At 52.5% G+C, this 26,104-nt stretch overlaps 6 protein-coding genes across 6 annotated transcripts; 3 read left to right on the forward strand and 3 right to left on the reverse strand.

The window, feature by feature from the left end:
* Nucleotides 1-3,744: 3,744 nt before the first annotated feature.
* On the reverse strand, nt 3,745-6,527 carry J4E87_006056 (uncharacterized protein; the record flags this gene model as incomplete). The annotated part of the gene is made up of 4 exons (XM_049377661.1): nt 3,745-3,891; nt 3,983-4,808; nt 4,926-5,238; nt 5,300-6,527. 4 exons carry the CDS (start codon nt 6,525-6,527, stop codon nt 3,745-3,747), a joined length of 2,514 nt encoding a protein of 837 aa, XP_049232702.1.
* Nucleotides 6,528-11,396: 4,869 nt separating this feature from the next.
* On the forward strand, nt 11,397-12,902 carry J4E87_006057 (uncharacterized protein; the record flags this gene model as incomplete). Its single annotated transcript, XM_049377662.1, has 3 exons — nt 11,397-11,801; nt 11,855-12,742; nt 12,789-12,902. 3 exons carry the CDS (start codon nt 11,397-11,399, stop codon nt 12,900-12,902), a joined length of 1,407 nt encoding a protein of 468 aa, XP_049232703.1.
* Nucleotides 12,903-15,280: 2,378 nt separating this feature from the next.
* Nucleotides 15,281-20,986, reverse strand: J4E87_006058 (uncharacterized protein; the record flags this gene model as incomplete). Its single annotated transcript, XM_049377663.1, has 5 exons — nt 15,281-18,236; nt 18,289-20,371; nt 20,418-20,560; nt 20,610-20,799; nt 20,869-20,986. 5 exons carry the CDS (start codon nt 20,984-20,986, stop codon nt 15,281-15,283), a joined length of 5,490 nt encoding a protein of 1,829 aa, XP_049232704.1.
* Nucleotides 20,987-21,345: 359 nt separating this feature from the next.
* Nucleotides 21,346-21,821, forward strand: J4E87_006059 (uncharacterized protein; the record flags this gene model as incomplete). The annotated part of the gene is made up of 3 exons (XM_049377664.1): nt 21,346-21,460; nt 21,516-21,747; nt 21,803-21,821. The coding sequence occupies 3 exons, from the start codon at nt 21,346-21,348 to the stop codon at nt 21,819-21,821; spliced, it is 366 nt and encodes a 121-aa protein (XP_049232705.1).
* A 78-nt stretch (nt 21,822-21,899) lies between these two features.
* On the reverse strand, nt 21,900-22,936 carry LIA1 (deoxyhypusine hydroxylase; the record flags this gene model as incomplete). The annotated part of the gene is made up of 2 exons (XM_049377665.1): nt 21,900-22,410; nt 22,464-22,936. 2 exons carry the CDS (start codon nt 22,934-22,936, stop codon nt 21,900-21,902), a joined length of 984 nt encoding a protein of 327 aa, XP_049232706.1.
* A 534-nt stretch (nt 22,937-23,470) lies between these two features.
* J4E87_006061 (uncharacterized protein) lies at nt 23,471-24,738 on the forward strand (the record flags this gene model as incomplete). The annotated part of the gene is made up of 2 exons (XM_049377666.1): nt 23,471-24,119; nt 24,170-24,738. The coding sequence occupies 2 exons, from the start codon at nt 23,471-23,473 to the stop codon at nt 24,736-24,738; spliced, it is 1,218 nt and encodes a 405-aa protein (XP_049232707.1).
* Between the last annotated feature and the right edge of the window lie 1,366 nt (nt 24,739-26,104).

Below are 26,104 nucleotides of genomic sequence, written 5' to 3' on the forward strand. Positions count from 1 at the left end.
CTGGGGTTGAATCCTATCGAGATGCAGCGAACCTAGCTCCGGTGACGCCGAACGCAACGGCATGTGGGTCTCGAACTCTCGACACGGATTATGACTCCTTCAGACAGAGTCCCAGCGTGAGGCTGACACGTGAAGATCAATAACCTTGTGAAGGGTTGCGGCGTGCCCTGCTTCTCGCCAAAGTGCGGTTACACCGTTGTGACGCTCCTTCTTACGGCATGCTGTCTGTAAGCAGCCTTCCTCGGGACGACCCTCCACATAGCCAAGACCTTCATCGGTCATTCGCAGTAACTTTGACGTCGCTTACCTCAACGTTACGCCATGCTAGGGTCTGGGATCGAATCTGTTCGACCTAGCAAAGCATCTATACCATAGGTCAATATATCCATGTGGCTGACGCCCGCTTCCTCTACCAAGACCAAGTCGACCCGCTATCAGGCTAAAAGCTGACGGCAGCCAAAACGGTCGCCCGTCCACTGTTCACATCCTTGCCATTGCCTTAATGGTCATCCCTGCCCGTTGATTACCGAGATCTAAACAAATAGCAGCGAAGCACGCAAGCGTCGAGGAGTACTTGTGGGTACAACCGAGCTGCAACCAGTGAAGGGGTACCCATGTGCCCGAGCTGCTGCAACCCCTACCTACCACGTTCCCCACATCCTGAAGCGTCGATCGTGTCGGTCGCTTCTACTTGTGGCCAGCTGTGGAAGCGCTCTACGTTGCCATCGCGTGCGTCTCGTACTCCACCGCGTGGTTCGATCTTAGCCACCATCGCATGTCGTCTCATTCCGGTCAGGGTCGACGGAGCTCAGTAATCTCTCAAAGACAGAGCAGCACGGATTTGGCGCAGCGCCTGCAAGCCTCACGCCAGCCGCACGCCATCTGACCGACCTAGAGCGTGCATGTCCGAACCACTTCGCCAGCCGACATCGCCCAAGAGCGCACGCCAAGAACATACTACCCAGGTAGGATAGCTCCAAGGGCCATAGCAGACTCGAGGTTCTGACATCCAAAAACCGGTTCCAGTTGCCCGTTGCCGCAACGGCTCGCGACGATCTGTCAGAGAATGACCCGTTCTCTCAGAGCAGGCCGCAATTCCGGATCGTGGCTGACTCTTTGAACACCGAGTAGCCAGTGAGCCATTGCTTGCTCACCGCATTCCGAACTTTGGGTATCCACGTTGATTGTCCAACGTCACCACGCGGCAGACGCAGCCCCCATGGCCCGCAGGGCGCGTACCATGCGCTTTGACATTGTCTCAGTATTCTCCGCATGCGAACTCGTACGGTAGTGCACAGTGCGGCGTGTGGGGTCTTTCTGCCCTTCGTAGACGTTCTCCTTTCTGTTCATCTCTTTAGATGAGCCCCTCAATATGTCGCAGCTTCCATAGAACCCCTAAAATGTGGAGAAGCACGTTGAGAAGGTGGCGCTCGCCCTGGCCACATGGTGCAGACGTGTAGATGGGGTGGCCAGATTGATTCGGTATTACACGCAGCACTACCGTGAAGGACTGCAGTGTCACCGTGATTTGTCTCCTTATGCCCTGGATTTGCTGTTCCTTTGTACTGGGTCATGCACAGATGTAGCGGAGAGTAGGGAGGGGCTCCGGCGCTGAGGTCTACCTGTAATGAAGGGGGCTTGCAGCGTGCATGTCATATGATCCTCGTTTTTGGAATCGTAGAGTTGAGGGCATTCATAACTTCTTAGTTGAGGTGTTAAGGCGGCTTGGACAATCTTGTTCACACCACCACTTGCACAAATGTTAGCATGCTGATGACGGTGAGTTACGTGTTCACAATCCCCTACTGTTGATGTGCTCCCCACGCTACAAGATCTTATCATCAGCTGTGAATATCGCATCGGCTCACGAGTCCAAGCCGGGCATCTGACTGTACTGTAGCCGATCATCTTATTCCAGAGTTCGATGCCCTTCTCCGGTGTACATGAGATGGGCATTTGCTTACATGGGCTCAAGCAGCAGGGCGTTTCGGGAGATGCGGGCGGTCACTGACCCGGCGAGTTCCAGGCTCCCTAGACGGTTTTGACCAACAACGCGTTCCAACACAGCTCAACAGATCTGGAGTGCATATCAGGGCAATACTCCTTGCATACCTTGATGTAGCTTCGGTGTATGCTCTCCGCACCCTCTGCCTTAGTGACACTTGCCTACGAGGGAAGTGACTTGTTCCTATCCAATCGCGTTAATATCCTGAATAGTCTCATGTCTTACCGGTCCGCAGCAGTGTTCCCATACTTCGCAGCTGGCAAACTTTCTGTCGTTGTTCTAACTAGGGCTTTGAACGTGCATGCGATAGATCTTTGGTACTGGTAAAGACACGCCCTCGTGCCGGAGATTATTGACGTTCCACCGGGTAGGGTCGTGGACCGGGAAGCCGAACGCTGGTATACTAAGACGAGGAAGGGCCGCATGGCAAAGCTAAGGTTTGGTAGCGGGAGGGCAAGAACGCATTGGGTGCCCAAGTACCGGCATCGCTCGCCAGGTACCACATGTGGTCTCGCACAACTTTCTGCAAATCCTTGACCTGACCAGGGTCACCTATGTTTGGTATACTCAGTTGAAGCGCTGGCAGCCAAACACTCTTGTCCCCGAGTATCGCCACGCAGCCATGGCATCACATTCTACCTTGACTGGCCAACAGGCTTTGGGTGGCACGGTAGTCAGCACAACAACACGTGCAGCCCACCAACCTCCACGGCCATGATTCAACTCCTCCACTTCCAATTCTAACTAGCGTGGGTGTCATGCTCGAAGCAGTATCTAGTCGTGTTCTGGTCCTTGATCCAGTCGAAAGCCCCGCAGAGGAAGCTTGGGGCTCGCGGAACGCAGGGGGGTACTTTTGAAACATCGAACCTGGCTATAGCATCATGAGACAATGTATTCAATATGTGGTCGGCCCTACACAGTGACCAGAACAAGCGATCATAGTAGCGATTCCACTGACTCGCTGTTGGCACGGCACAGGGCTTGCTCTGTACTTGTGTGATCTCCTAGGTGGCTCTATTTGGCCTGTAAGTTGGTAAAGGGCTGTTAAGTCAGGATTCTTTAGTTGCGTGTATACGCGAGGCGTGGCTATTGCGCTAACTTATCGACTACCCACTATTCTCCACTGTGTACTAGAACCGAAGTAAGGAGACGAAGGGAACTTCCGTACATGTACAGGGCGATATCATGTCTCGGGGTAATTGTACCCGGCGCTACAGACAAAAACACGTGAAGGACTTTGCGCTTTTCGAAATATGACGCACAATACTTGAGGAAACATGTGCACCAGGATGGCGTGCATAAAGTTTGGTACCAGAACGCCCTCGCAACGATCGCGCCGCCAGTCCGCACACCAATATCTCAAGGGGCAAACACATTATGGTATAACGCCGAAAACCAGTATACGTGAATTCGTACATCGCACTAATCGTGGGCATCAGCCCTGATGAAGCTAGGCGGTAGCCACATAGCCACTGGCCCGCGCCGGAGCAAAGGAAAGTAACATCGACAAGACGGAAAACATAGTGATGTCAGGGTATAGGGTAATGCTAGTAATGTACGAAAGGTGAGCCAAGTGGCGGCCCAAAATGATTCCAAATGTACAACGAGTCGCAGCCGAGCGAAAGGAATCCTGACCTCCCCTTAGGGAAGTAACAGGGCGTGTATTGTTGTACTGTTGCGAAAGGCGGTGTTATGGTTCCGGGATGACAAGGGTCGGCCAAGCGAGGCTCAAACGCGGCTCAGAGTGCGAGCCCTGTGCCGTCGCCGCTCCAACGATAGAGACTCAACATTTCGCGCCGACGCTGTTGCGCAAGTTGGGCGTGTTCGTCCATGCCGCGGCCGCGCACTTGCTGCAAAGCAGAACGCATGACTTTGCGGAAATTTCGCTGTGAGGTGTTAGCATGATTACTGATCTTGGCAGAGCGGTGGGGCCGGCAAAGGTTGAGGTAAGAATGACGGGCTGGTAGCGCCACTTACCTGATATTCGGTATTGAGGGTGACGATGCATGCTTCATGCGCGCGGACTATCACTTCGCATGCTCGCACGATGTTCGGACTTGCATCTCCTTGCAGCTTGTCGGCTATGAGCAGTAGCAGGAAACTTCCTTGCAGGAGGTAGATGCCGAAGAAAAACGGCATGAAGCTTAGGTCCGGATCGTATTCCAGAATCTCATTCAATGCTTCGGCGGCTGATACCGCATGACCGGTTGCATCGACGAAACTTTGCGAAGATATCCAGAGGTCGTTGTCATCAAGTAGCGAGATAGGATCCCATTTACCATTGAGCAGGATGTGAAGCGTGTGCATGAGATGCGTACCATACGCCTCCACAATCTTAGCATGCATCAATGACTCTTGCGCCCTGGACATAGTAGAGTTGACAGACCGCCCAGATGGTGTGTCGGGGTGTGATGGTTCGCGTTCAGCGTTGGCCTCGTTCACTGCGCGATTTCGTAGCTCTTGGAGTGACTGCCCATATACCACCAGCTGTTGACTGATCTCGAGCGCGTGGTGATCCCAGTCGGTCTTCGTCCCAAAACGAGGGTGGTTGCGCGCATGATATAGATCGGTAATCTCCCCAAGGATGGTCATCAAAGGAAGGAAAAATCCGAAAATGGAGTGTCCGGTGCACTCAAAGGCAGGCCCTCGAGATCGTCGATGAAGTGTGGAATCTGAAAACGATTGAGCGGAGTCCTCGAAGAATTCGCCAGATTGCCATACGTTATCGTCAAGTGGCTGCAGCAGGCCCGAACATTCGACGTCTAATAAAGACAACGGTCGGTTGTAGCATAACGCTAGGTGGCTGTTGAGCGATCAGCGTGTGTTGGAGGGCAGATCTGATGGATGCGCAAGAACGTCGGCAGAAGTCGAGCAATGCCATGCTGCGAATGTCACGGTTGACAAAGATCGGATGGCTTACCGATCAACAGTGAACAGCAGCCACCATATACGTCTGCGCTCTTCCCTTTGCTCTTCTGTGAAGTCCATGGATGTGTGTTGACTGGTTGGGTATCCTGCGCCCATATGTTCCGCATCAAGGTCTCCAGGTGCATCTTCGTCATTCGGCTCCGGAGGCGGTGTCACAGGCACTTCCTTGCCAAGTTTAAGCTCCCTAGCCAGTGACCAGGCGGCGTTCCACCAGCGGAGTGATGCAGCCTTGTACTCGCTGGCCGAGATCACTATGGCCAAGTGCATGTAGGTTGCTACGTCGTCAAGGCCTCCTGGTGCTCCCGCTGTTTTTAGTCGTGTTAGTGAAGGAAACTACGCAAAACTGAACATGGGTTGGTAACTTACGCAAACCAATGTCGGAATCTTGTGCGGGCATACCAAAACCACCCATGGTGACACCATTGATCGGCCCGACGCCGTTGAAAGCCGTCGGACTGGCATCGGAACCACCTGGATGTTGATGCACAAGAGGCTTCAAGAGACTGATGGTAAGGTTGATGAGTTTCTCCGATAATTGGCTCCGCGCAGATGGCGATGAGGAAAGATATGGAGATTCGCTTGTCAAGCAGCCAATCCAGAGCATACTTGCCAGCAGTGCTGGACTGCACACGCGGGGGTTGTTGGTGCGGAGGAAAGAGCGCTTTCGGAAGACGTAGCCTAGTACGTAAGGGGAGACTGGTTGCATAAACGCAGTTGATGAACTCTGGAAATAGAGCTCTAGTAAGTCGCAAGCTAGTGAAATCGGCATGACATTTGCGAGATGTGGTACTAACGGCTGCAGAACAGGGTATCTCAACTGCTGAGAGGGATTCTGATGTTGTGCGCCAGAGTACATCGTTGTAGAGGGTGAAGGCAGCATCCAACCAGGCGATCCATCAACTGGTGATTGAGGCATGTAACCCATGTTGGATGCCTCTTCGGGCATCCTGAAGGTATTCGTGGGTGCTTGTGTATGTGCGCTTTGTGGGCTCATCATACTGTAGGGGCTATCAGAGTACTCCATCCCATGGCCGTGCGAAGGTACAACGGGCTGCATTCCAGGCTGCATCATTTGGAGTGGCGACTGATAGGTAAGGCTCTGGTGGTACTCCTCGATCGACGTGTACTCGGGCATGGGGTTGTGCATAGACAGCCCTTGAGTCTGTAATCGGGGCGGCTGCATGGGGTGCATGGATTGCATGCTCTCGGTCATTTGATGATGCATATCAGATTCTGGCATAGTGTCGATTGCGCCCATGCTCATCGTCCTGTTCTGATACATCGACGCGGTATCCATCTCGGGTCGTGTTGTCGCAATACTGGCCGATCGACCAGGTAGCTCAGGCAGAGATCGTTGGCCTTCAGGAAGCTTGGGACTATTGCCGTGAACAGACTCGGTAGCTTTCTCCGACGATTGCGGGGTGCTGGAATCCTCTGACTTCGGCGCACCAGTGCCTCCTGCGGCGGTCGCAGCCTGCTGTTGGGCAAGATCCTTCCGCGATGCCTTTCCGCGTTTCTTGCGCTCACGTATGTACTCGCACGTCAATCCAAATTCTGACACTGTGTTAGCCAAGCTGTCAGAGGGGTAGTACATGGGTGATGGACAGCGAACGGCAGTTTTAGCCCCGTAGCTAAGAGCCTCTAGCAGACGCTACAAAAGTAACTTTTGGTCGCCTAAGCAGATGGTTCTCATCTCGGTTCATCCGTTGCCGAGCTCTCCATAACATCAAAACGTACCTATGCAATGCGCACACTACTCATACCGTTAGCATATTGATTTAGAAATCCAGAGCCTGGGAAAGGACCTACAGATTGTCTACCATCGCACTTCGTTCGCAACTGGTTACACTGATCACAGGCTCGGCTGATCCTGCGTCGCACTGGTCCAGACGTTGAGTTACCTCGTCCCGACCGCTCATGGAGCATCTCTCGCTGGTGCCGAGGCGCTATAGGACCACTGGCGTACGGTAACCGATGAGGCTTGACAAGTCCCTTTCCGTTTGGCAGCACATGCCGGTTCTGATGAAATTGTAGGGCTGCGTATTGTGATGTGTGCGCGAGGTTGTCGAGTGGTGACTGCCCCATGTGCTGGGCAGCGAGATGATGATGTTGATGTTCGACCATGTTCGGCGCGGGGAGGTGGCTGAACGCCGAGGGGTATTGATGGAGATTCGTGGAAAGCATAACTGCGTTCTAGCGTCCGTCTCCACTACAATTCCACCACTCGAGGATAGATCGGGAAGTGTCAGTTACGCAGGAAGTGACGGTAAAGTCGGAGTTCAGATTGTCCAAGGGGTGGCGAAGGGCGAAGAGCTGGCAACAAGGCTGAGAGAAGTCAGCACAGGGCTGGAATTCCAAGGTTATGTCGTCGAGGGACGTCAAAAAGATATGCAGGTCAGTTGTCCAAAGGCCGTCTTTTGACCACTGCTGTGCGCCTGGGGTACCATATAGCACTCGGTTGTTAGGTACTGTCTCGGCCTCAAAGCTCAACCTTAGTGGACGCAGTGGGCTATAACACAGAACTGTCCAGTGCCTGAGGTGCAGGGTGAGGATACCGAATCGGCATGGACAGCCAGGTCCTTTCTCCGGGACCAGCTGCATCGCGCGTTAGAGACGTCTCTGGCCACATGCTGCAAACGAGATGGGCAACAGGGCACGCATGTTCGTGGGTGCGTGCGCCTTCGAGTCTAACTCGCCTTCCGTTCCTCCATCTCTAGTTCGAGCAATTCACCCCTGCGCGGCCAGGGTTTCGCTGCACACCAACATTCCACGTTGAGCACAGTCCACGAACGCCGCTGGATCTTCGTTGCCGCGGACTTTTACGGCTACATCCCAGAGGCATCGCCGCAGGTTAGACTCGTAATCAAAAACCATATTGGTTGATCGGTGCCATCCCGACCCTATATGGCGTCGTGTTAAGAAAGGCGGCGTACCGATGCCGGCTCAACAAGTACCTTGGGGTACCTGCCCGTGCCCAGGACCCACCTGCTACCACACCTTCGCCCGTTTCCCGTTGCTGAGCGATCAGAACAGGGTGCCAGGGCCATGATTGGCGACCGCCGCCCGTGCAGCAGTGCGTTAGCAGGCGAGCCGCTGACAGCACGGGACCTGGCAGTCTCCATCGCCTAGACTCCCTTCTACGCGACCATCGCGGGACAGCCATTTCCTAGTCGCAGCCCCAATACGCGTCCCCTGGCTCGCGATGCATCCTGACATCCAGCGCTACCCGCTGTCCTGCCGGTCATCTGCACCCCAGCGAATAATCCGAAATCTGTTGGGGCCTGCGCTGATCACCTTCCCTCCTTTCATAAACCTGTCGCCATGGGGAGACGTGAATTACGCGAAATCAGAGAACGCGGAGATGCACTTCAGACGCTTGAAACGTTGTATTTTCCAGGTCCCACTTTCCAGCTCTGACGAAAGAATTGAGGACTAAATCGTCACGCAAAAAGCTAGCTTACGTCGGCGCTGGATACCCAGACAGTCTGCGCATGACAGTCTATCCTCATTCACTTCGGCAATGCATGTTATGTCTCTCTTCATAAACATGAACGAGCCAGGTTTACCACCTGCAGCACGCAGATATACACCTGCCAAGACAAAGCTGGAGTCGACCTGGTGTGCACAATTTTCTCGTCTATAACACGTTGTCTTATAACATTACACGCGGAATTACCTGGCATGTACAACGGCTCTCCGAAGCGAGTGGCGCCAGCGATGCTAAAAACGTGTGCTATGCGCCGATTGCTCCCACGGTACGGCCTACTCCGCCCTAGTTGTTAGCTAGAGCGGGTGTCTATAGTTTGGTAACGAGGGCGTTTTGCTACAGCGAGACTGCGTTGAACCTGACTAGCTCACCCACAACTGCCTGTACGATGTCTCGTGGTCAACATCCAGCTGAAAGATCTCCACAATCGTCACTGGGCGACAACGCTTGCTGATTAGGCATCCCCTATCTGCTCTACAACGCTACGGAGCCAGCGGATCGCTCCGCATTCCAAATATGTGCCGCTCTTCATGGTGGCTTAGAAGCGTTTTATTGAAGACTTGGCCTGCATTCATCCTGGACGAAGTAAGCTCTTTCAGTCAAGGTCCAAGTCGAAATCAAGGTTCTCGTTACTAGGTCGGATCCGGAACCTAGTGAGTCTGCATGTAGCAACTAGAATAGCTCAGGGGACTTTCACCATGATTGCTGTAGTCTCTGTAACGTTTCGAAATACCAGATCAGCCACCGAAGATGAGGCAATTCGCATGTACAGCCAAGCAATATTAGACGACCGTCTTTCACAAAGCTCCTCCCGCCCACTAATAGCCAGGAAATGGTACCATACTTAGGGTTCAGCAGAAAAAGAGTTTGACAGCTCATCAACTACCGATCGAAATATGCCTGCTCATATCCATAATTTTAATGAAGGTCAGGTGATCAGCCCCGATGATTTACGGTGTACTGGGCTCATCGCGTCTAACAGGTGGTATGCTGTGGGTCTTATGACAAACCGTTATAAGTGTCGCGTACCCGCCTAGTATGAGGAAACCGGTCCGGCGCCCAGTCTGTATCTACAAAGACCTGGAGCAACTGTATCGGATCATTTAAATACTGTTTCCAGCAGCCCTGTAACTCCAGGGACAGATTGAAGGGCCAAAGCTCGACAGTGATCAAAAGGCCAAGTTGTTACAGACGGTCATGAAGGCAGTGAATATTAGTGGATTGAAAGTCGCAAACTTCGACTTAGCTATATTGTCGACTTCGTGTTAGACACTTTCAGTCAACGTTAGTATTGCCGGCACCGTGTACATCGTCGGATCGTGTTTTCGCTGTCACTTTGACATTCAGGGCTGAAGAAGGGTCCAGGTGGCTTGGATAGTGGCAACCTAGAAGTGACTCAACAAAGTCCAGATCTTCGTGCTGACAGCCTTCTCATCGAAAGTCCGGATCGACATCCGCGGATCATCTGGAGGGGCGTAGGTTGGCAAGATACAGGGAAGAGTGGAGAGCCCTATCATGTTCCCCACTGTAAGTCTGTGCCCCAAGACCGAGTCACTGGACGATACTCTGTAAGGGACTGTCCAGCCTGAGCTCAATACCTCGTTCCTGTAGGCCACCATACACATGCAGTCTGGAGCAGGAAGGGTAGATACGCAAGGCACGACGGCTCCCCAGCTCCGAATTGGGCTGGCTTTGGTGACATCTAGATATTGCATGCGCAGCTCTTGACGCCGCCGCCGCATGCAACGCGTGGAGTTGATTGATGAGCGCAAGCGAGGGCCGGCCATGCCGCCAAGCTACGCACCGTTAGTAGAACCATGTACGACCTATGATCTTCTGCAGTCCATGCTGACGCTCAAAGTTGGAGCCAAACTCGCCACCACTGCCGGCGAGCCCAGAACGGTCAGGACACCCCCAGTGTCAGTTCAACTTTCGATACGGAATGGAACCTCGTGTCACTTGCATGGGCCTTTAGGGTGAACTCTGTCGAGCAGATGTGCTGTTTACCAGAACTGGGATGGGGAGGTGGCTCTTCTCTTACATCTCCCCGGCTGCTTTCTCCTGCGAAGGTCTGACCACAGTAGAATGATGAAAGATGGAAGGTGGAGGTAATTAGTCAAGATGAGTCGTGATGGCGCAGGTAACGGCATCCCTGGCCCGGAAGGGCAGCATACCTAGGTGCCACAGTCTTACAAGTCGCTCGGGACGTTACGTGGTGGGTGCGGGACCGGCTCTGTAGACCTTGCCTCCAGCGAGAGGTTACCGCCGGTACACCTGCCGAAGTCTTGTAGCTCTTATCTCCACACTGCGCGGGTGGCACTCTCATAATTTGGCAATGTTAGCGAATCGGCGACGCCGCACCAATATGCTGTTCTCTTCAAGTAATGAGGGCGCGGCGGCCATCGAATATGATTGCACTGTATTGAACGGCACACGGCGTTGCCTGATCGCTTCCGTACACATCGGCTACATGTTAGTGAGGTGATCAGAAAAGGCCCGAATTTGCACTATCTACACTCCAGTATTTCGACTTTAGCTATGAACACACCCGATTGCACAAGATAGGAGGTCCACGTGCGATTGAATATTACCAGGCTTGCGTGGATAGCGTCGGCGCGTCGATGCTGGCGACCAACGCGACAAATTAATGTTGTTCGACGCGTCTTTCGAGCATCTCGTGCGTCGAGCATGCTTCATAATGATGTTGTATGTTCAAGCTGAGTTTCTGGAGAGCATGCCATGGTGTTTGTCGATAGCGGACAACCAAGTCCGTTATTCGGCGTGAAGCCATGAGAGGCCTCCACTATGATGGGACGTGCACGGGCTAGCGTTAGCGCTGTCATACGTCATCTCCGATGCGACTGCGGGCAAAGCCTCAACTCAAAATTAACTGCTCCCAAGACGCCACTGAATCGACACGCCGTGCGTCTCCATCTCAATTTATCCAAATAAACTACGTACCAGATACACGCCATCATGTCGCTGGAGAAGATCACGACCATCTCTCCCATTACGAACAAGCCAGTTGTCACGCGCAATGGCCTTTCAGATGCAGACCTCCAATCTTTGCCTGAAACAGCCGCCACTGCGTTCGAGTCCTATCGACGCACATCGCTCGCTGAAAGGAAAGAGATTGTCAAGAAAGCTCTGAAATTGCTCAATGACCGCCAGGATGTGCTGGGCAAGGAGATCACTGAGCAGATGGGCCGTCCTATCGCGTACACTGCCAAAGAAGTTACTACAGCGGTGATGCGCGGCGAATATCTACTAAAGATTAGTGACGAGACACTTCAAGATACTCCAGGCGAGGCGGAGAAAGGTTTCAAGCGCTACATCAAGAAAGTCCCGCTTGGGCCCGTCTTGATCTTGTTTCCATGGAACGTGCGTGCAGGCCATAAGCTATTTTTGGTCGGCACATGCTGACATACCTGCAGTACCCGTATCTGACCCTCATCAACTCGCTGGTACCTGCCCTGCTCGCCGGCAACTCGGTCATCCTGAAGCCATCCCCACAAACGCCTACCAGTGCCGAGCAGATCCAGGAGATTTTCAAGGAAGCCGGATTGCCTGATGGTGTGCTTCAAATCTTCCACAGCGGCTCCATCGTCCAGATTGAGTCGATCGCGCGCTCGCCCAAGATCCAGCTGGTTTGCTTCACTGGATCGGTGGCCAATGGTCTTGCGGTTCAGCAGGCTGCAAATGACCGCGTACCGCTACGAGTGGGTCTTGAGCTTGGAGGCAAAGATCCTGCATATGTACGCTCCGATGTTGACGTCAAATGGGCTGCGGAAGAACTTGTAGACGGCGCTGTCTTCAACTCTGGCCAGAGTTGCTGCAGTGTTGAGAGGGTATATGTCGATGAAAAGATACATGATGAATTCGTATCAGCGCTTCAAGACGTACTCAGCGGATACAAGCTTGGAGATCCATTCGACAAGAGCACACATGTTGGCCCAGTAGTCTCAAAGCGATCAGCAGAGACTATCCAGTCGCATGTTAAGGATGCTCTGGAGAAGGGTGCCAAGGACGCTACCCCAGACAACGCCAGTTTCAAGAACCCACCTGCAGATGGCAACTATGTGGCTCCGACACTCTTGACGAATGTCACGCATGACATGACCGTAATGACAGAGGAAACTTTCGGTCCTGTTATCCCGGTCATGAAGGTCAAGAATGACGCAGAAGCAATCAAATTGATGAACGACAGCCAATTCGGACTGACGGCTAGCATATGGACCAAAGATGTGAACAAGGGTCATGAGCTTGCCGATGACGTGGAGGCTGGCACAGTCTTCGTAAACCGATGCGACTACCCCGCACCAGTAAGTTATTCTAGGACTACACAGGATACTTTACTAACCGACTCAGGATCTGGCGTGGGTTGGGTGGAAGGACTCTGGGCGGGGACAGACGCTGAGCAAGTTCGGTTTCGATCAGTTCGTCAAGCTCAAGAGCTACCACGTCAAGGACTACCCGAAATAGATGACTTGACACGGAGAAGTCAAGCATTACCAACATATTGAAGGCTTGATCTCCTTGCGAGAGATGATCAATGGTATTCTAGTACAGACCAGAAAGATCCTACACAATGAGGACTGCTCAACTTCATTTTACATGCCGTTGGCGATCCTTGAACATGTGTAACATTGTCGACCCCAATTTCAGTAATACCAGGCTTACTAAAGTACCCCTTGATGCTGCTAGATTGCTGTTAGCCCATATCGCATCCGATCGTATGAACACGCCTCCCGGACTTGCGTCGAATGCCAAAGATGTTTGGGTGTCCACTAGCGCCTTTCCAGTGCTATGAAACGTCATGTAGAAATGAACGTCTCCTAGCAAGCGGCAATTGTTGGCCTCAAAGACGTGATTCACCTCCAGCAAATATTGGTTTAGAGTGCGCAAAACCGTACAGCACTCGCAAGCCCAAGACCAATGACCAGCTTCATGATCGCAGTCTCATCTAGTATCCTTTCCCCAAATGCGACGCTTCCAAGGTTCTCGCCGGAAGGCTTTCTGCTTACAATTCACACATTCGTTCTTTGTTCACGTGTTTGAGACGCACGAGCTATCAAGCTCGCCCAGCTCCTTACATTCCGCGGCGCCCACTCCCGCTTTTACATCCCCAACGAAAGCAAAGGAATGTCAGCATCGGAACAATGAGGGCGAATTCGTAAGGGATGGCCCAGCGCCACGACAACGCCTGAAGAAGGCAGACTTGGTGCCACACTCTCAGTCCTTCGCTCGCGCGTATCTAGTATTTACTCACTAGCATCTATCGAGCATCTTCCTACGCGAACTATCGCGATCCTACCGCTTTTGGACTATTTCCTGGCCTCTGTCGCGTTGCTGTAAACTCTTTTCTCACTCAATCGTTTCAAACGTCGCCGTCTTTGTAGAATCGCTGCATATACCACATTTTTTTCGAGATTCAACAATATTTCGCGCATCGACTTCACGCGTCCCCGATCTACCAAACCACACGCCCTCGGACCCACACAATGGCATTCAATCGCGTCGTTTTAAGACTAAAACGAACACTACTTTGCGATAAACGCGAGCATAAGTCCAATCTAGAAAGTATGGAAATCGTACGTAAAATAGTCAGCTTTTCCGTCCTACACGCGCCGTTGACAAATACCAAAGGGAGGACCAACAGATGTCCGCGTAATCGACGTCTCAGACTTCTTACCCGGTCTCACCTACCATCAGCGCAAACAAATCCGAGAAGAAGCATCTAGCGGCGCGCTTCGCCTTCAAAGCCTTCAATCGCATCCACCACTGTCATTTCGGGAAACATCTCTCAACGGGTCGAATTCGCGCTTGCAGTCTGTAGCGACTGCCCCTATCCAATCTGCTTCCACCGAGGCTGATGCCGTCTCCTCGCATTACCCATCTTCCGACGTGTTTCCCGAGGCCGACTCTGTGATAGCACACGCGGCTACTCTGGATGCGGGGCCGGGAGCGGAATTCAGCAGTGCTTCTACAAGATCAGAAGACGACCACAGTGCGGGTATAGTGCGCATGAAGGATGTGGAGAATGACGAACGGCGATATAGCAGCGACTCTAGTTCTCCTCGGTCTTCTCATGAGATGGACGCAAAAGATAAGAAACATCGTGTGGGTCCATCACATGCGTTGTCTCTGGATAAAGGCACGGATGCTGCGAATCGGGAGAAGGAAGAGAGGGACGCAGACAAAGATTTGTCTGCCACTGGGCGAGGTGGCAAGGACGTAGAGATGGAGCATATTTATGACAATCGTATCGCGGGGAACAGCTGTATCACCGGGGAGACAAAAGTGCTTGTTGCATGCTAAAAGCATGGAGGAGATGCAATGAAGACTTCACAAGATGTCAACGCGCGAATTGCATGCGTAGGAACGTGGCAACAAAAAAGCAGGACACTACCACGGAATGGATAAACAAGTAATGGGAGAGGCAAGATGTCAAAATCGCATATAGAACAAAAGTCATTTCACCGTCACGGAATTTCTTTCATTGCATATGGGTCGTTTCACGAGAGCCCGATAGGAGTTTTTGATAATATATTGTTCTAGATTCGGATAGCTTCGATGACGACATGCTGAAGATCGCCGTCCAAGCTATCAAGCTTGTGATGCCACGGAATGAGAAACGCCAGATACACACTGTCCATGTACCATATGCTGGTGGGTATCGATGATATGCCTTTTCCGTTGAACGCCGAAAGCATGCTGAAATGATTTTGTAAAAAAGGAAGTGTCCGATGCGCGTGGCATAGCCGACGATGCTGATATGCTTGTTGAGATACTGAAGTCTTGGTTCCGCCGTATCACATGTATTTCCTCGCAGGCAACCGGTGGCTGTCCGATCAGGGCTGCTAGTCTGAGTCGCCGTCGCCATCCGGTGTGCGAGAATTCCTCTTCTTCTTGGATCCAGCAGGCCTGCCCCTTGCCTTCTTCGGTGTGTTGCCTAAGCTGACATTGCTCTTCCTCTTCCTGCCACGACCACTAGTAGGGAATGGCGTACCGTCTTCGCCAGTCTCGGTTGGCGTCTCATACCCTGCAACAAGTGCATCGTCTCCTTCGGCGTCAATGAAGGTCTCGCGATCAACATCCAGTAAATCTGCAAAGTCATAACATTGTTTCACCATGCTCTCGCGGCTATCTAGAGCGCGCATGATCGTTTCGAAGCGTTCCCAAATTTCCTTGCCAGTGACGAGGTTGTTACGATGCGCAGGCTTAATGTAATCCTTTTGCGGAATGGGCGCGTTGCTCTTCATGGAGTAGCATTTTCGAACAAAAGTGCGAGTTTCCCACACCATCTGCAGGATCATACAAGCTGCGGTGATCTGACGGAGTCTGTCGTTGCTGATTGTTGGAGTAGCAGGTTGAGGTGCTATCGGAACTGCCGCTGGTAGCATTGATGGAAATCCGTTTGCACCACTAGCTTCCAACATTTGTTGTTGGAACATATCTTGAGGCTGAGCTTGCACTGAATTCGCGTCTTGCTTTGGAAGTTCATCCGCGATGATAACTCCTATAGCGGGCCCTGTGGTGTTCAGGACCATCGCTTCAACTGCATGAAGGAACACAGCAAGCTCTTCCAGGTGAGGGAAGTCGAGCAAAGCCAGATTCTCCAGACAGAAGCGCGCGTACAAGACAGCCTCCGGTATAGTGCCACTCATATCCAGCTTTGAAAGGTCGAAGTCCACTTGTTTGCAAAAGTTATTGATGAACTTTTTGAGACTGGCTTTCTTGCCCGTCTTCAATGCCTCGAACAACTTCGCGAGCTTCGGAGTGTGTGTAGCTTCGACCATGCCATGAGGATCAGTGAACATGTTTAGTTGATACTTGAAAGCCATGTGGATGGCCTGCATGTACTCCTTTTCCAGATACGACTCTTGCTTCTCGTGAATGCGTCTATGTTCGTCGGCTGCAACTCGAGCCAGGCTTGACCAAGGCGAGGTCGCAAGAGCGACAAGCGCAGCACCACACTCCTTTGGATGAACAAGACCTTGGCGACTGATGCTAGCGATGATATCTGTGGCAACGACGGCAGACTCATTTTTGTTCTCCAACGCAGCTTTCACGAAATATTCTAAGAACTTCTGCGCCAGATGCAGCGTGGCATGGTCGTTTCCAGTAGCCGTAAAAGACGTTTCCAAGCGCGCGGAGCCATTAGCAGCTCCTTTGCCGGTTGCAATTTGCGCACCAGTTTCCGAGCGCCGCTCAGCGACAGTGAAGAATTGCCTGAAGAATAACAGTGCGATGTGCTTCAGGGTGTCGTTTCCTTCGTTAACAAAGACAAGCTTGACCACCTTCTCCACTTCACTGCGCATGAAGTGCTCTGGCGACTGCTGGCATATGCCACCCATACTCTGCAGGGCTTGCTCGCGAATCTTCGGCTCCCAAATCTGCATGGTGAAAGGTCGGACCGTGTCTAACAGGAATAGAGATGGGGGAGGTGGCTTCTTCTGGTTCAACATCGGCTCCAGGTGCTTCTTCAGAGATTCTTTTCCGTCGTGCTTGTTAAGGGACGCGCGGAGCTTGTTGTTGAACGATTCGATCTGTTGATCCAGGCTGCAAACTTGACCAAAAGCACCAATCAGAATTAGATAGGACATCATGGTATCAGCCTTCTGGGCTGCCTGCTCTTTGGTTAAGTCCAAAAGTGGCCTAAGGTTGCATATGACAGAGCAGATTGTAGCAAAAATCTTGTCAGTATCCATGCCCGGCATCTCGCTGATAGCCCACAAGCAGTGAATGACGTCAAGAAGAGTTTCTCTACTTGTAGGCCATCCCATCGATGCGCATTTAGCCAGCTTAGGCACGTTGCGCTGAAGACTTGCTCGAATCTCTTCTGCGAAAGCATGCTGAAGTGGGGGAAGTGTCGGCAACACATGCCGAAAGATAACGACCGTTGGCCGCACAAGGGCCACGTCATCCATGGTGGCGATGGTCTTGATGTATAGCTTCAGATGCCGCAGATGGTCGAGCGTGAACAGGGTCGGTTCGATCTTCGCGAAAACACTAAGGGTGTTCATAACACGAGCTTGAGACTTGATATCCGTACCGCTTCCGGGAGCAATGGCTTCGTCTACCAAGTCGACAACTAGCTGTGCGCAAATCTTCCGGTTAGAAGCCGGACCCTTCGCTTCAGGTGACAGACAATGAGCGAAAAACTTCTCGAAAGCTTCCAAATGTACAGCGCTATGCTCGATAGAGTCCAAAAGTTCTACCATGAAGGCTGCTCGTTGAGCACGGTTGAGCCTGTGTATACTGTCATCCGTCTTGACATTGTTATTAGCTGCCGTCAACCATATCTCCTCGAGGACGTTGCGACCCAGCTCGGAAATTGCACTCTCATTATCCTGCGAAGGGAGGAGTAGAGGAGCGGCAATCTTGAGCCTATTCTCATTTGAAGTGGAGCGGAGATAGATCTCTTTGAGTAGCTTGATGGCCTTCTTCTTGGGGCCGTTTGAGGGATCTGTAGTCATTTCCAGAATTTGTGGCAGCACATGGCGCTCGAGAGATGGTTCTTTGGCCAAGCAATTCGACAGGAGCGAAAGCGTCGCCTCTCGGACCATCGGTGAACTGTCTCTAAGCGATGGGATCATGTTGATGACATGTCCTTCGGAGATGACCCGAGGATCTTTGTCCAGCAGTTGTTGCAATCCTGCTGTTCCTCTCGTCCGAAGCTTCGAAGAGCTCTTGTCCCGGGCGTATGCCTGCATATAGTTGACGATCTGCGAAAGGTACCTGCACACCTGGCTTTGTAAAGTGATGACGCCCGCGGCGAGTTTGCTCTGATCATCTGACACAGATTGGAATTTGCTATCAAGCACCGTCAGCTGGGGAACGAGCCTGAACAAGTTGGAAAACTTACTACTTCTGACCGAGCCACTTTGGGTCTGCAATCATGCGTTCCAGACATTGCTGAACAGTTTGTATTGCTTGCGGCCTGTGATCTGTATTTCCTTCTGGAACTGTTGGAAAGGTCTTAATGACAGCTGCCAGCCACGAGCTGATATGACAGCCAGTCGCTGCCTGCAGATGCGGGTCTTCCTGGGAGGGGCGTAAATCGAGATAATCGACCAGTGATTCGAGAACCATGCGGTACGGGCCATCGAAAGCTAACAGATCCACATCGTTAACCCTCTCTTTGACGTCTTCGCTCATAGCGTCATTCACAAGACGATCTAGTCTTGACGACAAATCCGACTGCGAAATGTCCAGCCTTTGCTTCATCTTCTTGAGTTGGTCTCTGAAATCAATCACGCCACAACCGATCCTCGCCATTGTTGTGAGTGCCATGTCTTTGTCGACCACAGAGTGTTTATTTGCTGAGTCGTCCTTGAGTATGTTGACCATACGAACCAAGAGGCTCTGCAAAAGTATGACAGCAGCCGGCCACTGGGGAGAACCAAGGACATTACAAAAATCGTCGATGAATAAGTCCAGAAGGTTGCGGAATGGCTTATCGCCTGATTTGGAAGTATTCGAGGCTTTGTCGCACAGTTGGGTTACAATATACATTGCCGTGCTGGTAGCTTCCACCGTCAAATCTTGAGCAATCACTGCCGGCGTCCGGCCGGCGCCTCTCTTTGGGGCTTTCGAAGGTGCTTGGCCAGGCTCATAATCGCTGGTATCGTCTTCAATCATGCCGCCAGCTGCGTCTCCGCCTTGTGACGCAAGACGAGTGCTCGGATTCGTTGCGACTACTTGGACAAATCGCATGAAAAGTGCAGATATCGTCATAATCGGGACTTCACGAGCCGATAAGAATTGCCTCGCGCTCGCTTTCTTGTCGGGCAGCTTCTCCAGGTTGCCTAGAATACCATTTAGAATCGACTGTCGTTGGCTTGGGTATCGAGCGAAAATCTGGGCAAGAACATCCATGACTTTCTGGCGGAAATGCTCGAACTTCTTGATACTAAACACCGAATCCTTCTCGTTCTCGCTATTCTGCTCAACGAGCAGTTCCAACGTCAGATACTCCAAAGTATTGAGTGCCCGGTCCGGCAGGTTGTATTTGCCCATCAGCGTAGCAAAGCGGGTCAGGACTGCTCCACACAGTCGCAGCACCATCTGCAGATCTGGTCTATGAGCCGATGCTGCAGTGAAAAGGTCTTGAGCCTCCCCAGATCGCCGAGATTGAACGACAGGCACAATGCAGGCATGCTTAATTAGCTTCGTGAGATCAACAATGGAATCGATAATGTCCTCTCGTCGCATCCGATAGTCGTCACGACCCTCGATCATGGTTTCCAGCAGGAGCTTGGATGACTTGAGCGCGAGCTTGGCTGTTGTAATGCTCTCGGTAAGCTCCGGGGTAGTCTCATCCCGTGGAAAGAGCCCATTCTTAGTTGCACACACGACAGCGGGGTGTAGTAGTGATTGTATCTCCATGGCAAGGTCCACAGGAAGCGCATTGAAGCGGCCGAGACTGACAACACCGGACATCTTCTCTGAAAGAGCCTCCATTGAGCGGGGTTTGAGAACGTTGAACTCGCCGTCAGGAGTTGGGATTCTGGTGAAGTGCAGTGAGCCGTCAAGATCATCTTTGTCTTCGCTCAGACTGGCGACTAAAGAGTTGAGAATCTCAATCTTCCCGTCAGCGATCTCTCGTTCGTGGGGTCTCAAAACTGCAACGCCGCTCTCGGCTCTGTTGTCCTCCTTCCTTTGTGACAAGCTTCCGATCTCGATGTTGTCGATATACTTGTAGTCGGCGCGTGGAACCGCTTTTGGCTTTATCATAACGGCCGGACCAGGAGGCCGCACTGGTGTGCTGCTGGGAGCCGATGAGAGAGCGCTTGACGAGAAGGGTAAATCTATGTTTTGCGTGAAGGCATGGCCGTTGGAGGTGGCCTGGGGCGGTGTGGGCGCTGGGCGCGGCGGTTGTGGAGGTTGGGGTTTTCGGGAAAGTGCTGACTCTGATCGAGGCTGTTCGGGTGCTTTGACATTCGGTGCTGTCCTTGTTAGTGGTTGCACCGGGAAGGTGACAAAGAGGCCTACCCGTATATGCCACATCCGTCTGGTCGTAAAGCCTGCGCGCGAAGGGGCTCAGATCAGAGATAGCGCTGCGAGTATCTCCATTGGTGTTCTTGACGGGACTGTCCGGCGGAGGGGTTGGTAGTTGCGGCATGGGCTTGAAGTGACTGTGGGTGTTAGAAGAGACTTCCAGGCACGGCAAGAGCGTAGACCCACTACTCTGGCAGCCTATCGTGAAGTAGGAGGTTGCGAAGCTGGTTGAGGGTATCATGCAGATGCTGGGCGGTGGACTGGCCTTGGATCTCGGCGTTCAAGATTCCGACAGCCTTCTTCGCGGCTTTTTGTTGCTCGGGGTTTAGGGTAGAGGGTGGCGTGGGAGGCTCGGCAGTTGGGAAGGGTATGATTTCTGGTGGTTATTAGCCAGGTGAGAGAAAAGCGCTTGGGCAAAGGGCGCAAGTGAAGCAGAGTGACGCACCGGGCGAGAAGGGGATGATGGAGGTAAAGGGCGAATACGGAAGGGCCTCGTCCACTGTGGGCGGAGGCCTTCTGAACGGGAGCGCGCCTCCGTTGGCATGATGCCAGTCGCCATTCATTGCCGCTTGTGGTGTTGAGCACTTGCGGACAGGCGCAATCGAGGTGTGGTGGTAGACTTGGATTGGACGGGTTGGGCATGCGGCTATATCATCGTGCGTGCGCGCATGTTATGCTCCGGGAGCTGGCCAGTCGCTGCTTGGTGAACCGATGGTAGCAAACTTGTTGTAAAAGTGCCATGCGATGCACTGGGAGCATCGAATGCATGTGGTGGTGCACGGCATTCAGACGCGTTCTCACCGCCTGCCATTCCCGTCCTAGCTTGGCTGCAGCCGCGGAAGTCGCGATTCCCTGTAACTTTTTTCCTCAACTCCAACACCAATCACCCGCCCCAAGACGATAAATCGACAAATCACCCACCATGTCGGCTATTGGTAGTCTTGTCTTTTGCACCGACTGCGGAAACCTCCTCGACGGATCCGCCGGCAAGCAAAATGTCATCTTGACCTGCGCGGCATGCGGAGCGCAATGTAAAGGTATGCGCCGTCTATGTTGCGCATGCGGAAGAGTAGAAGATTTAATCGACCGCAGATACATCATCCAAGACCGTCGTCACAGTTTCCAAGCCCACCGCTTTCCCGTCGTCGCTGCGCGCAAAGAGATCCGAGGTCCAGACCATATCCGAGGAGGACGTTCAGACGAGCAGCGTTATCAATCATCCATGCGAGAAATGCGGAAGAGAGGAAGTGCGATACTACACACAACAACTGCGAAGCGCAGATGAAGGAAGTACTGTCTTCTACGAGTGCGACTGCGGTCACAAGTACGTTCAATCGTCCATGTCAAGAGCTGAGCTTATGCTAATTGCTATCTTACAGATGGAATACCAACAACTGAAGCGGAAATTCTACCTATGTGGCCATTTTGAATTCTAGATACCCCGAACGCCGTATGCATGCAATCCCTTGGGCTGCGCTAAGCTGCAACAGCTTGCGGCACGATCGCGTACTCCATCTCTCCGTTCTTCTCAAATTCTGCCATGTCAAGTGCTACGACCACACTGTCGCGCACCACCTGCTCTGGGTCGTTCAAAAATTTACGCAGAGTATCTTCGACACCCTCTTCATCGCCCAAGCTTCCAAGTGCCTCGGCTGCCTCATGTCGGACCATGCTTGCCTCCTTTGTGTTACTGAGCGCTTCTGTAAGACTAGGGATGGATGCGGGGTGTGACAGCTGCCCAAAGACAAAGGCGATTTCGTGGCGGAAGAGAGCAGATGGGTCTGTGAATCCGCGAGCGAGCGCCTGTACGGCCGGAACGGCAGTTGGGAGGTCGGGCGGCGAGGAAAGATCGCGGAGGGCGAACATGGCTCGGTAGCGCTGGAACAAGGGCAACGAGGTGTCGAGCAGTGTCTTTTCAAGTTCGGGGATCGATGCCTTCTCCGTACTCTGTGGTAGTGGTGGCGCAGGGTCGATGGACGTGAAGTCGCTGTCCAGTAGTCAGCAAGAAAGTATAATACCCAGGAATTGAAACAAGCATACCTTTTCTTCAATTTCTCCTGCCCCTTCTGCAGCCCATGGTCCCACTCTATGCGGTCCACAGCAATGTCGCAAGTCTCCCGTACGACATCGATCTCTTTGACGTCGTCCCTCAATGCCCTTAGCAGCTCAAGACTGCCCTTGTCGCTCAGCGCACCAAGTGCCTCGGCAGCCTCGTGCCTGCACATGGAGTCCTCCTCTTTATCCTCCAATACGCCCCTCAAGGGCGCGATGGCAGCATCGTGTCCCGACTGACCCAGGCAGTAGGCGAGTTCGTGCTTCAACAGAGCTGACGGCGATGCGAAAGCGGCGGCAATGGCCTCGATGGCGGGAACAGTCTGCGCACTGGGTGGCTGCAGGCCCGCAAGGTGCTTAAGAGAGAAAAGAGCGCGAAAGCGGCGGGCGAGGGGCTCCGACTCCGAGGTGAGGATGTTGCGAAGCGTAGGAACTTGGGTGTCCTGCTCTGTGACTGCCATTTTGCTGCTGTGGAAAAGAAAAGTAATCGCGAACGTAGTTCTTCACGTAAATGTCTTCCGAAAGCGGCTCGACTCTTTTTTGGCGGGGATGCAGAGATCTGGTGGGGTGTCAAAGTTCCATCTGATAAGATCTTCACCGCACCTGCATCCACACCAGTTGACGCTAGTCGAATACGGTTAGATGTAATGTGACAGCGTGGCAGACCAGTTGACCGAGTCCAGGGCTGCATGAGCCATGCAGGAACAAGCCGCTCCGTTCACCTTACTTTGACTAGCTATGACTCCTTTTTGCCCCGTCTTTACTCCCCGTGAGTGAAAGACTCAGCAGGTCAACAGCGCATCAAAGGGACAAAGACTATACCTGGGCCTGCCGCATGGGGAATCGAGCAGCCTCACCCTCACCTTCACTTCACCGCGACTTCGCATATCGACTGCAAACCCCCACCACGCTCCTTACACGTCACACCCACGACGACGTGACGGGGACGCTTCTTTTACTCGACCAGACTCGACTGCTTCCACTTACCACTTAGTATGGCGTTTCTTCGCGGAGTGTCCGACTGCTTCTGGAACTATGTCAGTCCGCGCAAGACACAACAGCGCCGCGAAAAGCCGTATGCCTTCAAGGTGCCTGCGCTGCCCACTCGATCCGCTGCTCTGTCCAAACACACCACACCACCGCCTACACGAGACATGAGTCCCGAAGCGCACGTCAAGACCCGGGGACTCAGCCCACCGAACACTCACTACGATATCGATGCGACGCTGCTACCGCCCTCCCCACCAGCTTCAGCTATGTCGTCCAAGGACATGGAGGGAGATACCTTGGTCGCGCATTCGCCCATCGCACTCGCGAGAGACCACGAAAACGATGGCTCTTCGGCCGACCTATGGGATGCGAACGAAGAGACCATGGTCGTTGATGACGGTACCTACATGGTTGTACAGAAGAAGGTCAACCATGATCAGGAGCGGTACAGACAAGATCAACAAGCCCGTGAGCTGCGTGACGCTGGTTGGTCTGAGGACGCGGTCTTTCTTTTTCAGAAGCTGGGCATGCGCGGATTTGAGCCACTGATGCCCATTAGCTGGATCAATGATCTCGAGACTGTCCCCGCAGACCTATTCACCGAGAACATCGACAAGGCCTTCGTCAAGCCAGCCTGCGGTACTGATTACAGTGGTATGTTACGATCTTGTAATTGCTAAGAGGATCTTGCTAACAGCGTCTAGCGCAGCATGCTCTCGAGAAACTGTTCGACCTGGGCGGTGTCGCTCGCGACGCCTGGCAGACGCGGACAAAGCGCGCTCCCCACTTCCAGATCGGCAAGTCTGTCAAGGCATACACAAAATGGGCTATGAAGGACGGTAGAGTCGAGCATCTCTGGTCCCAGCTCCCTCTATTCCAAACCGTCACCTTCTCGAGACATGTACACCCGGCCGTGGCAGAGCGCAAGATGATCGAGAAGCTTGGTCGGCTACACGAACTATGGTACGACGCTCTACAGATCGATGAGGCAGCAGCCCGCGGAGATGCTATTGTGCCTGAAGTCCCGACCCTCTATGGTATCACTGCAACGCACACCGTTGTGGCATTTGTGAGCTACGCGCCGCCGACCTTGAAGAACGAACAACCTTCACTACGTTTACTCGCCATGTACGACTTTATGCAGGAAGGCTGTGATGTCTGGAACTCACTTGCTATCTCCATCTTCATCATTCACGCGAGGAACAGAATGATGCAGTTGAGGGAGTGGCTTCCAGAGCCGGAGGTATCAACCGGCGAAGACCCTGATCTTTGAACGACGAACACGAAACGAAAAACACAACACACGAGAATGGATGAAAGAGATGACAAACTACGTAATGAACGAGATGGATATGGTTATGAACGATGGATACGATTTCAGTGCGAGGCCTTTTGCTTCTAGATATACCCGGTTATGAGCGCAATACCCCCAGTTTTCTTTTATTTCCTTTGTCAGACTGGCTGAACGACTGATGTCGGGCTCCACCAGAGAGTTGGAGACGACGAATACACGAGATTGCGTCACTTTGCACATGCCTCAACGCAAGCAAACTTGCGGTGGTTGATGTGACAGAACGAAGAAGATGAAATTGATCAGAACAATTATATAATCATAGAAAAAAACTGATATATCATACAATTGCATTTCTCTGCCTGATTGTGATCCCGACTTCTGGATATATCGCGACCCTGTTGACGCCGTAACTCCACATTTCGTGAGTTGGTACCTCGTTCGCCAGATATCTTCCAAACCTGTCACCCTCTCCCTGAAGCGGCTTTTGTGCCCTTGATCAGACCTCTTTCCTCGGGGTCCACACCCAACCTGCTTCTTGACAGATCCTCAGATCTTCGAGCTTCTTCTCCAAATTCAACATGCAGTCCCTGCAGTGTCCCGAGAAGATGGTTATGGAATTGGTGGGGTTTTGACACGGTAGTCGATACCTGCTTCCGGGGTCTGCGCCGCACATGGTGAACGGGTTATCGTAGACTTGTGTCTTGTGCTCGCATGCGGTGTGGTGGTAGAAGTTGCGTCTGCACATTGTTGTTAGATTGTGGTTTTGGTGAAGATGTAGGCTTGGAATTGGAGATTTGACTGGGAGATTGGGGACTGAGGAGGTTGTTGGTGTTGTTAGTGATAGCGAAAGGCTGATTGGTAGCAGAGGTTGAAGAATACACGCCGTTCAGTCACAGTGAATTTGAGTTTGCTACGTTCTTGTCGTTGTCGAGGTGAAGTGAGAACTTTTCCAGAACACCTCTGAGTACCCTGCGGGGAGTCATGGTGAAGCAAGTTTTTGTGCTTTCCATGATCGCAAGACCTTGTAGAAGCCTAGTTGAAGAGTGACAGGTCATGGTATTTTCGAAGGAGAGCAAAAAAACCAACTACTGGGGTGGACAATTCGTTACTGTGGTCTCCTTACAAAGCCCAGCTCACGTGATGTTTCACTCAATCCGAGCTCCATTGTACCAACCTGCACAGCGTGCCCCTTCATACTCGGCGGTTCAACCAAGCTTCCACGCATTCTCCTTTCACCCACCGGGACAAGACATCTTATACAGTACCAAGAGTCTGGGCAAGGAAGCCCGCTGTGCGGTGTCTAGACTGTAGAATCCGGGGTACAGACGGCTATGTGAACATTTAC

Source organism: Alternaria ethzedia, assembly GCF_023757985.1.
Source record: "Alternaria ethzedia strain BMP 0044 chromosome Unknown scaffold_13, whole genome shotgun sequence".
In the NCBI taxonomy this organism is placed as follows: Eukaryota; Fungi; Ascomycota; class Dothideomycetes; order Pleosporales; family Pleosporaceae; genus Alternaria; species Alternaria ethzedia.